Here is a 12,802-nt window from a genome sequence, read left to right on the forward strand (position 1 = left end):
TTACACCCCATCAATCTACCATCTCCAATAATCTTTCCCTCAGTGAACCCTAAATATCCCATGCCAATGTGTACGTTTTAAACGTTCTCTTGAATTTTAATAAAGTCGGTATTGAATTGAAAGGGTTTAACTGGAGCTGTTTGTTCAGTGACTGTGATTAATGCCAATCCCTGTGGATTCGAAAGAACCCAGTGGAGAGTTTCCATTGTTCATTCATAAATGGGCTCTGTTCAATGTGTTACCCCATAGTATGAGTGGGAGCATCACCGACAGCACAAACAGGGATCAGCAGCTGCAGAGAGCGAAGGAGCAAAAATCAGAATCTGAGAACATTAGACTGGAACGTTACAATAATGGTTCAGAATCTGTGGACCATGGATTGGAATGTTCCAACGGTGGATCAGAATCTGAGAACAACAGGCTGGAATGTTCCAATAATAGATCAAAACTTGAGAACATTCGACTGGCATGTGCCAACAATGGACAGGAGTTTATCTTTGGGTCTTCACTGGTTTTCTCGGCCTGGGATATTATTACCATTGCGGATCAAGTGTGTCCTTTCGATTATACAAGGTGGTTACTATCCCATCCTCGCTATAGTTGGTGTCCCTAGTAAGTCATTCTATATGTCTATTAAACCGGGTTGAAGTGAATTGCTGCTTATGATATGTAAAGTTTGGAAAAGTGGAAGTCATTGTTATCAGTTCCAAACAAAAATTCCTTTCCTCATAAATTATAACGATCAAAATACCATTTAAAAATTGCTCACCAATATGCGAGAAGGAACCAGACTGATCTCAAACTCCATAATCCTTTCTGTCTTCACAAATTTACATCTCCACTCACCAATCCTGTCCAATACTCCACCATGATATCCCAGTCTCGTCCTCAGTCTCAGCGCAACTTTCTGAATAATCCATGATTTGTGCCTTTGTTCAAACAGTTTCAAGTCCCTTCCAACCACATGTCCATTACAAAGTAATTGTTTTTGAGAATGTTTTGCTTGTTCTCTGCACATACACGAAGACAATTTATGGTGGCCAAGTCATTGAATCATAATCTAGAGCCGCAGATTGTTACTCTGTTGATATCTCATGAATAATTGGAGGAATTTAAAAGCAACCATCATGATTTATTATAAAGAGCCCACCAGCTTGATGCAAGTCCTTTAGGGAAGTCAATGTGACATCCTTCCATAGTCAGGTTTCTGTGTGACTTCTGCGATGAACATATGGTTGTACTGTACCTTTAAGAGAATTAAACGCAAGCAATAACTACCTGACTGCACCAAGTGTTCTGAAAAAAAAAGATAAAGTGTGACATTTGTTCGAATAAATTGATTAGCTGATGCCTGGAGACAAAAAACAAATTCAGTCAAACAGTTTAAATTATACCCCAAAATACCCACCTCTAATCAAGTTTGAATATACTATACTGACAATCTTAAAAGCCAATGACACAATCCAATGCTTTGGGGGGTAAAAGACCGTGGACAATTGAACAGTTAAGAGGAGAACTGGCAAGCTACCAGCATGTAAAGGTTGCATGAAAAATAGCTCTCTTAATGGTACCTTTATTGATCAGTAACTGGTGAAGCAGAATCCCCAAGAAGAAAAGAAGACAGGAATACGCAGAAGAACTGAAAGCTTTCTGGTTTTGAGATAAGAAGTTTTGAGTTGTAAATCTTAATTAAGAGACTTTTCGGACTAGTATTGTGGAGGGGGAAGTTCAAAGATAGGTTAGAGGAAGAAGTTGTAAATAATTGTTCGTTAATAATTCTTTATACTTTGTGAAATGAAGTTACTAATTTTTACTTTAAATAGTTCTTGTACTCTAGAATTTTCAGGGATTACTGCACGGGGTAAATCTTTTCACTGTTGCTGGTTTTAAATCAAGCAGGAGAATTGATCCCGTGTCGTAACACTGCAAACCCACAGCAATGTGTTTAACTCTTTGCTGTCCTGTAGAGCAGCTGAACCGGCCACTCAGTTCAAGATCCGTATAGGATGCTGCTCTGACCAGGGCTGCACACATCCCCTTAGAAAAGAACCAAAGGAAAGGTAGCTCCCTTCCTCTGCCCGTTTACCGTATTCCTACAGCTCATTTCCATTCAAGTAGGTGATCATCCCCTATTTTAGTGTACTCAATCTCATTGAAATTCTCCCTGAGCGTGATGCTCATCTCCATAGGTATCTCTGGTGCTGGCTTTATTGATGCTGACATACAGATGTAAGGAGCATCTAAATTCCACATCAGTCGTAGTGCATAGAGAAGGAATGGCTTTTTCCGCCACAAGAAAGAAACGGACGCAGCTAAGTGAGGGAAAAGAATTATTGTGATCAACTCTGGAGTGTTATTGAGGTATTATTTGGGGTATTGTGAACAGGCATTCTCTCCTTTATAAGGAGTAATCTCCTTGCGACAGAAAGAGTGCAATGGGTTTCACCGGACTCAACCCTGGGCTTAATGTACAATGATGAGTGAGTGAAGATTAATCTGTAGCACTGTGAGAGAATTAGAGGTGTTTGCATTGAACCTTGATGGGGATGCACAATCACTCATTATGTTCTAAAAGACGCTGATACGGTGATAAATTCAAAGTCTTGCTTTTCTTTACTCGGGCTAAAGGATTCTGGATAGTTTAAGTGCCTCACCCACCCTCACACCCCATTTCGATTGAGAGAGAGAGGTCCAGGCTTTTGAATAAACTCTCCTCACATTAATACAGTTCGTTTGGTGTGTGATGCTGCACTAAACGTCTTGTTATCCACAATCCCGACAGCAGCCACAATACCTTCATTATAAAAGAGTTAACTATTGCCACCAGTTTCTGACGTCCTCTGTGAACATGGGTCTGTCTTTTCGGAGAAGGAAGATGACTCCTTCAGACTTGGCACAAAACATCAGGCTTCCCTCCTCACTGCCAGAACATCACGTCAAAGTAGCACGCGTTCCACAAACAATGGAGCCATGAATGACATCATGGAGCCCTCTATCAGTGCAGTCTCTGTTTCATTGGTTTGTCATTTTGGAGCATCAAGGACACCCCACTATTCCTGTATAAGCGTCTTGAGGAGCTGAATGGCCTTCTCCTGGTCCCATGGAATAAGTTTAAGTGGCTGATTTGGAACAGCGTGTTGCTGTTCAACAGCTCGATGTGCTGGCCAGGCTCCTTTGCTTCCTGTGTAACAGGCAGGAGGATTGAATGGGCTGTCCCTCTTCTTGTTCAGTTGTTTCAATGAGCTGAATGGCTTTCACATATCCGTGTGTAACCTGCTGGAGATGCTGAATGAGCTCCTCTTTTAACTGTGGAAATGTACAGTGTCTGGCTGTGCTGTTACATAAATTAACAGCACAAACCTAACAGCTATCCAGTTCTTGCTGCACATGGACGCAGAGACTAGTTCAAGGGGTGAGGGGGGACAACATTTTCTGAACATTGTGTGATCATCAGTGACCAGCCCCACTTCTGATCTTATGGTGGGTGGGGCCGGGGGGTAGGGGGAAGCGTAGACATTGATGAAGCGGCTGAACGTATTTGTTCCGAGGTAGCTACTCTGAGGATCTCCTGCAGAGATGTCTCAGGACGGAGAGGATTGTCGGCCACCGAACACAAACATCTTTCTTTGTGCTCTGAAAGACCTCGGCCAGTGGGGAGGGTACACCTGATTCACATTAAACTCAAATACGTAGCTGGTCCCGATAAGATCCTCAGTCAAATGCTACCTAGATATCAGAGCAATTCACTCTTTCCTGAGCCCCTGTGTTCAGCACTTGTTCATATCAATAGGTGCCAGTGTATTGTAGGGTGTGATTTCTTCTCACAGAGGGTAATGTACATCAGGATTTATCTGGGGTAGAGAGCTAGGACAGCTAGATCACTGAGAATATTTAAAGAGGAGGTCGATGTATATTTGACCTGTCAGAGAGCTAAGGGATGTCATAAATAGGGCATTAAAGAGACGTTTAGGTCAACAGTAGATCAGCCATGATCACATATAATGGCTGGATTGTCCGAATTACCTACTCCTGTTTCTTATGTTCTCATATTCTGTCATTGGAAAGTCAGTGGTAGTAATTTTCCTGGACATTCATTCTATTATTGAGCGTTACAGTCAGAGAGAGACAAGTATTTCGTGCGACATCTCTGGGTGAGGTATGGGGACTGTATTCACAATGAATCTGGGTCTAGACCATGACCAACAAATGAAGCACTCTATAAAGAGACTGGAAGCGTATTGCAAACACAGCCTGGATTTCCAAATAACATTTTCCTACCCACACCAAACCATGTGTGACAATTTTGAGGGACTGAATGATATTCTGTGTTACTGTGGACCAAGAGCTTGGAGCAAGCGGCCTCTATCTGCTCCTTGCAATCGGTTTGAGAAGCTGAATTTAACATAGGAATATCCGACTGAGGAGCAGGAGCTGGTCATTAGATACTTTGTTATTGCCCCACCAGGCACTAAGATCATAGCTGATCTGATTGTGAACTCAGCACCACTTTTCTATCTGTATCCTATTTTCCCACATTCACTTCACTGTCAAATGTTGAACAAACACAACTTTAAATAAATGCAAACGCCCAGGCACCACACACTTCAGGGGAAGGAAATTCCCACTTGAACAGCACTTTGAGAATCTCTTGTTTGTGTTCCAACCAATGTTGGAGGATTATCGATGCCTTTTCCAGCCCTACTCGTACACTGTTTAAAACAAAATTTAAATGTAACAAGTTTTGAGATGTGGCCAATAATATACGTCTCAGACTGAGTCATTTTCCAGAAAAAAGTGACACACAGAAAATTGAACTCATAACCGATGGTAAAATGATAGAGCGTCCCAAATGTTGTTTTTCTTCCTTTGAAATTATTCTACTTACACAAGCTGCGTTTAATGGGGGTCACTTCCTGGAACCGTTGGGTTAGGCTGAATTCCCTTTGCTTCAGGCAGTGGAGAGATTCCAACAAAATCTCATCGGGAATCTTTCTCGAGTGGTAAAGCTGATTCAATAATTTTATGGTCTCACATTTTATCGTCAGGAGAAACAAAGTAAGAGGAAGGGATCAATCGTCTGCTGTTTCTCAGGCAGGGAACATTTTTCTCCCTCGCTATTTTGAACCATCCAATAATGTCAACTGAACATCAAACTGGACCATGTGCAATCTCCTTGAATATTCTCTGGAATGTCTGATAATGCAGGTGCATCATGCTGTTGTTGTACACAGTGCCTTTCATGAGCAAAAAATAGTCCCCGCTTTGTAATTTGATGACATGTTTATCTGCATCTGCGCATTTTTTTAAATTGCTGATGTCTTCATAAGTGTGTTAATATCAATACACCTTGTCCTCAAATTTTATTCACTAGCTTTAGTCTCCCTGACAAGAGAAAACATGTATCCAGCTGATAAACCTTTCTGAAAATCATGTACGGTTCAATTAGATTGCTCATCTGAGGTTGAGAGTGATAATACTCTATACCAAAAGGCCTTCATTCCAGTAATGAGTAAAGAGAAACATCTTTGAAAATCTTCTAAAGAGATTGTTTTCTTTAGGGGATCAAAATTGCACACAGTGTATCAGATGTGGCCTCTAGAATACCCTGTACTGATGCAGTAGACATTCATGATTAAACCGGATACCCTTAGCCATAAACAGTATCATTCCGTTTATCTTCCAAATTACTTGCTGCATCTGCAGACTAACTTCACATGAATTATGTACCAAGCACACAAAAACCATCTGTATCACAAGAGTTCTGCAATCTCCATTCAATTAAATTGTTTCCTGCGGTTCTATCCTTCCTACCAAATTAGACAACTCACGTTATGCTGAAGGTTTACTCGCTTACCTTCCCTGAGCATATCACATTGCACACTCACTACTTCCATTCGACGATATATTGAATGGCCATCTTGGTTTACGAGCTAAATGAGCTTCAAGCCAATCAGTCCCCTTCTTCCAGATCCTTGATACAGATTATTGATCATTGATACCCCCACAGTGATCTCTGAGGCACTAATCTAGTTACAGATTTGCAGCCTGAAAATAAACATTTATCCGTATTTCTTACTAGTGACAGCTTCCCTATATAATGGCCTCCTGTTGGTCTCTGTAATGTACTCAACGAGCTGAATTACTTCATTCTCTATTTTTCTATAACTCTATAGAGGGGTAGAATGATCTTCGCGATCCTGCGTGGCTGAATGGGGTAGTCCCCTACTCTGTAACAGCCTCTAGGTTGGATTGAGAGACCAACACATGGGGTAGGGGCAGCAGTCTATCTCTGTAATCACATCGAGGGTGGATTGAGGGAAGAATACATGGGTTAGGGACAGCAGTATATCTCTGTAACAGCATCGAGGGTGGATTGAGGGAACAACAGATGGGGGTAGTGGCAGCAGTATATCTCTGTAACAGCCTCGAGGGTGGATTGAGGAAAGAACACATGGGGTAGGGGCAGCAGTATATTTCTGTAACAGCTTCGAGGGGTGGATTGAGGAAAGAACACATGGGTAGGGGCAGCACTATATCTCTGTAACAGCCTCGAGGGTGGATTGATGGCACAACACATGGGGTAGGTGCATCAGTTGTCCATTCAACGGCACAAATCAGAATGCTCAAGGCTGGTCTGAGTGTGTCTGACCATCCGTCTCCTGTCTATTCCCAATAAACATTGACTCTTCTGTCCAGCAAAGATCAGTCCAGCTCACTCTTGAATCTCTTCAATAACCAAGTCTTCATTGCTCCCTGAGGATGAGGATACCACTGATAGCACAACACTAAAGGGAAAGGGACATCCTTATTTCATTTCAGGACCCGTTATTTTAAAACTGTGTTAACCTAACATCAAATCGCCACCTCGTTTCAGACATAAGGACAAAATAATTAGAAATAGACATAAACCATACAGCTCTCCAGAAATGTCCCACAGACATAAGGACAAAATAATTAGAAATAGACATAAACCATACAGCTCTCCAGAAATGTCCCACATTACCACTGACTCTTTGTAATCAAATATGTATCAAACCCAGCATCTGTTGCTGTCTCTGGAAGAGAATACATGGTAGCAAAACACCACACGAGCATTAAAAAAGGAACAGAATTAGACCATTCGGCCCATCGAGAATGATATGCCGTTCAATAATTTCTTATATGTTCTGCAACCAAATTCTCAACCCTTCTCCCTAGAATCCTTGATCCCCTTCTAAATACAAAAACTATTGATTTATGTCTTAATGACACTAGTGTCTGTGTCTCTGTGTGCATGCATGTGTGTGTGTCCATGTGCTTGTTATCTGAGTATTTGTGTGTCTATGTCTGAGAGTCTGTGTATCAGTGTATGTGTTTCTATTTGTTTTCGCGTCTAGTTGTGCGTGACTGTATATGCCTATGCGTGCCTCTACGTGTGTGCATGCCTATTTGCTTGTACATATTGTGTGTGATAATATACTGGGGTGTTTACCAATATTTATATGTATTTCTATGCCTGCACCCCTGTGAAATGAGGTATGTGTTTTTTTGGGAGTGAGAGAGCTGGCGCTGGAACTGACAGGGAGTTTAAATTGAGAATTGCCCTTCCCTGGCCATTGATGCTTAGTTGATTGGTGGAACGTGGATGGCTCTGAATCTCCACATGAGGTGTCCCGGTACTCTCTGGCTTGGGCAGGATCCTTCTACATGGTGGGGGGAGGGGGGGAGGGAACGAATTTCGGGCACTCCACCTCCCAGCTTGGCCCTTTCTGTCCTATTCCAGGAGAAAGGGTGGGAGGGAATGAGGTTTAGTGTGGGTGACTCTGCTTTTAGTGCTAGTAGGTGGGGGAGTGAAATGTGAGGTGTCCTCAGGGAGTCTGTCCACAGTGTTGTGTCCATGCAGCATTATTAGTGTGGTGGCGGAGGGGGGAGTATTGCGTCGGTGACAGAAGGTGTTGAATTCTATAGTGAGAGCGGTAGTGCTTGAGCCGTGTTTGAAGATGGAGCTTAAGCCTTGTTTCGGGGTAGGTGCTATAACAGATATACAGTGAGTGTGAGGGAGCAGAAAGAGTACGGTGACTCTTATCCTGGCAGAGCGGGGAGGGTATTTATGCTTGTCCTGTATTGCTGGATATTTCTTCAGATCATCTCAGCGTCAAGGTGAGCCTCCCTGAACATCTTTACCAAGTCTATCACTAATAACGCCACAGACCCTTTCCCTCAGATTCCACATAGTCCATTTGGGTGGATCTTACAAATAGCAAGGAGAAGCAAACATTGATCTGTTATATATCTAAACCAAAACTGGTCTGCAAATAGTTTGCATCATATGCTCTGGAAATTAGATATACAAGTGAAGCAATGGTTTAGTGTTGTTATCTCTGGACCCTTAAACCAGAGACTCAGGGAATGTTCTGGTACCTGGGTTCGAAACCTGCCATGGCAAATGGTGGAATTTGAATTCAGTAAGTATCGGGAATCAATGGTCTATGATAACCATGAATCCGTTGCCGATTGTTGGAAAAACTCATCTGGTTCGCTAATACCCTTTCGGGAAGGTAACTGCTATCTTTATCAGGTCTGGCCTGCGTGTGACTCCAGATCCACAGCAATGTTGTTGAATCTTAACTGTCCTCTGACATGGGCAACAAATGCTGATTACCCAGGAACGCCCTCGTTCTGTGAATGAGTAACAAATAATCGTGGATGCTGCAGTGATAATGGATGGTGTCAAGTACAATCTAAACTGCATTAACTAAGTGACTTCTAATGTTGTGAAAAAAAATCCAAATGCGTATCAGGTAGGTTGAAGAGTATGTCGTGAACCAAACTGGAGACCATGTTTGTTTGCATTTGGTGTTGTGTGGGCAGGGGGACTAATGACTAACCTTGCTCTGAAGCAGCTTTTGAGGAATAATGACATTAATATGTTGCATTTTACACGGTGTCTGCATACAATGTAGAATGTGTGAACATTCTGGTCTGACACCATGGAAGCCTGGAGACTAGAGGGTCAAGTTCGCTCCAGTGAATTGGGAAAGTACAATATAACATTCAGTGGGAGACAAGCAACGGTTGTTAGAGTCAGAGATCTCTACAGCACAGACACAGGCCCATCTACGCTAATCCCACTTCCCTGCCATTTCCCCGTATCCTTCTAATCCTTTCCTATCCGTGTATTTGTCAAAATGCCTTTTAAATGTTGTTAAAGTGCACACCTCAACCACTTTTATTGGTACGTCATTCCATATGCGTACCATCCTGTGTGTAAACAAAATGCTGCTCAGGTTCGCTTTTATTCTTTCCCCTCTCACTTTAACCAGATACCCTCTAGTCCGTGAGTTCCCAACACTGGGAAAAGAGACTGAGTGATTCCATGATCAGATACATTTATATGAGATTCCCCCTCAGTGTCATATACTCTAAAGTAAACAGTCCTAGCTTGTCCAACATCTCTCTTTCACTTAGACCATTGAATCCTTGGCAACAAACTTGTTAATTTCTTGTGCACTCTTTCTTGTGCACATTAACAACATTTAAAAGGCATTTTGATAAATACACGGATAGGAAAGGATTAGAAGGATACGGGGCAATGGCAGGGAAGTGGGATTAGCGTAGATGCACTCTTTCCAGTTTAATAACATCCTTCCTTTAGCAAAGTGAACAAAACTGAACATAACGCTACAAGTATGAGCTGAGCAGAGTCCTGTATATCTGCAACATGACTCCCTAACTTTAATATTCAGTGCCCTGCCTGATGAAGGCCAGTGTGCCAAAAGCCTTCTTAACTACCCTGTATACCCCTGAATCAACTTGCAGAGACCCGTGCACCTGAATTCCAGGGTCCCTCTGTTCCACTATACCTCTTAAGGCCCAACCATTCACCATGACATTCCGACCCTGATTTGACTTTCGAAAATGCAAGATCTCACATTTATCTATAATAAACTACATTTGCCAGTTCTCGTCCCATGTCCTCAGCTGATCAAAAACCTACTGCAATTTGTGATAACCTTCCTCATCATCCGCAATACCACATATTTTAGTGTCATCTACAATCTTACTAATCATGCCTTATACATTCTAATCGAGACCATTATGCATATAGCAAACAGTAATGGTCCCATCATCGACCCCTGAGGCACTCCACTCGTGACAGGCCTCCAGTCTGACAAGCATCCTTCCACTATTATCCTCTGCATCCCAAACGCAAGACAAAAATTTTGAATCCAATTTGCAAGTTCCCCCTCAATTCCAGGCGATCTAACCTCCCGATACTTACAGCATACCATGTGGAACGTTATTGAAGGCCTCACTGAAATCCGCATAAACTTCCTAAACCACCCTGCCTTCGTCAACGTTGTTAGCCACGATCTCCCATGCACAAAGCCTTGCTGACTGCTCCAAATCAAACCCTGTCTTTCCAAATGCATGTATATCTTCTCTCTCAGAATCGTCTCAAGTGACTTACTTACCACTAGATTTTAGGTTTATAGCCATTCTTGAGTAACGGCACAGAATTTGCCCTGTCCTCCGCGACCTCACCTGTGGCCAGCAATGAGGCAAAAATATCAGTCAGGTCCCTCCCAATTTCTTCTCTGTCCTCCTGACATGTTCTTAGAGTTATCTGGTCAAGACCAGGAGATTTATAGAAACATTGAAAAATACGTCTATTTCTTGAAGGTAAAAACATCAAGGAGTGAGAACGTGGCTTAACGATGGTTAACATAATAAACTAAAGATTATATTAATCATAGGAAGTGACATCAGAAGAATTTCAGACATTTTGGAAACCAGAGAATTCTCAGAAATTGACGATCCCGAATAGGAAGGCCATAAAACTGATGAGGAAATCAAAAAAAGAACATACATGCTAACAAACATGACCACGAAGACTGCACAAATCTACGATCTATATTTCAAAGCAAACAAAATAAAAGCAAGGTTAAATGTGGAAATTTGACATGGGAAAGGAGAGTTTATTGTGGAGAATAGGGAAATGGCCAAGAGAAAAACCAACTCTTATAATGTCAATTCCTATGATTGCATCTGTCTTCATGGTGCAAGATCCAGAAAATCTCTAAGAATACGAAGTGATAATATAGGGCTTGTGGCACTAAAGATAAAGTCAATTTATATCAGTAACAGATAGCTTTAAAGGTAGCTGGATTCAGCATTGCTAAGTTATAGAGTCGTAGAGCTGTACAGCATGGAAACAGACCCTTCAGTCCAACCCGTCCATGCCGACCAGATATCCCAACCTAATCTAGTTCCACCTTCGAGCACCAGGCCCGTATTCCTTCAAATCCTTCCAATTCATATACCCATCAAAATGCCTTTTAAATGTCGCAATTGTATCAGCCTCCACCACTTACTCTGGCAATTTATTCCATACCCGTACCAGCCTCTGTGCGAAAACGTTGCCCCGTAGGTCTCTTTTATATCATTCCCCTTTGAACCTAAACCTATGCCCTCTCGTTCTGGATTCCCCAACCCCAGCTGTCCGTTGCAACTGTCCACATCGATCTGGACCCAATATACCGACCACTGCAACGGACAGTTGGAAATGACAACCGGAAGCGGCAGATTCAAACCACTACAAATGCCGGAGGAAAGATCACAGAAGTGCTTCACAAGAGGCTCCCAAGCACTGAGGATGTCCCCTAGACAGGGGACAAAATGTCTGCAACACAAATTCCCAGCTCGGCGAACAGAACCACAACAACTAGCACTCGGAGCTACAAATCTTCTCGCAAACTTTTATTTCCCAAGTGTAGGTCAAGTTTTGCACTTTCTCTGGAAGGTACATCCACATACTGAATAAGAAATTTGTCTTGTACACACTTAACAAATTCCTCTCCATCTAAACCCTTAACAGTATGGCAGTCCCAGTCTATGTTTGAAAAGTTAAAATCCCCTACCATAACCACCCTATTATTCTTACAGATAGCTGAGATCTATTTACAAAAATGTTTCTCAATTTCCCTATTAGGGGATAGAAAATACAATTCCATTAATTTTATCATCCCTTTCTTATTTCTCAGTTCCACCCAAATAACTTCATTGGATGTATGACGAATATAATGTAATTCATATCAAAATGTCAGAAATAAATTAGCAGTAGAAGTATTAATTGCACTTAGTTTTATATTCCTGCACATTTTGTAGAGCCTGGAAGCCATTGCAGATAGAGGGAAGTTAGTAAACATGATTAAAGCATGGTAGATGAATGGTATAGATCCATGCATCTACAAAGGGATGAAGAGATAGTGTGGAGAACTTCAGACCTATTAATTTGTCATCTGGAGGGAAACTATTGGAATCTACCACATAGGATGTGATACTGGATTTTTAGAAATTAACAGCCACATTGGAGAGACACAGTATTCACTTCTGAAAGGGAAATCATGCTTGATAAACTTCAGAATTATTTGAAAGATACTTGGAGGACCATATCCATGCCGACCATATCTTCCAAGTTCATCTATTCCCATTTGTCAGCACTTGGCCTAGATCCTTCCTACCCCTCCTATTTATATATCCATCCAGATATCTTTTAAAATTTGGAATGGGATCAGCGTCCATCAATTCCTCTCACAGCTGTTTCCATACACGTAACAAACACTGCATGAAAAACTTGCCTCTTTGAATCTTTCCCCTCTCACCCTAAACCAATGTTCTCTAGTTCTCCTCAACTCCAGGGAAAAGACTTTGTCTAATTATCCCATGCATGCCCCTCATGATTTCCTAAACCGCTACTGGGTCACCCCTCAGCCTCCGCCGCTCCTGGGAAAGCAGCCCCAGCCCATTCAGCTTCTCCCTG

General features: G+C 42.0%; 1 protein-coding gene across 1 annotated transcript in view; it reads left to right on the plus strand.

Annotated features, from left to right (window-relative positions):
• The first annotated feature begins 479 nt into the window (after window positions 1–479).
• LOC148136333 (putative G protein-coupled receptor 139) overlaps window positions 480–12,802 on the plus strand; it is a 77,745-nt gene continuing 65,422 nt past the window's right edge. Inside the window, exon 1 of the mRNA XM_087983780.1 lies at window positions 480–612. Within this exon, the coding sequence (XP_087839906.1) occupies window positions 480–612 (133 nt within the window). The remainder of the gene's footprint in view (window positions 613–12,802) is intronic.

Source organism: Chiloscyllium plagiosum, unplaced genomic scaffold, assembly GCF_037043375.1.
Source record: "Chiloscyllium plagiosum isolate Xiang-an unplaced genomic scaffold, Cpla_swu_hap1 HiC_scaffold_46, whole genome shotgun sequence".
NCBI classification, from domain to species: Eukaryota; Metazoa; Chordata; class Chondrichthyes; order Orectolobiformes; family Hemiscylliidae; genus Chiloscyllium; species Chiloscyllium plagiosum.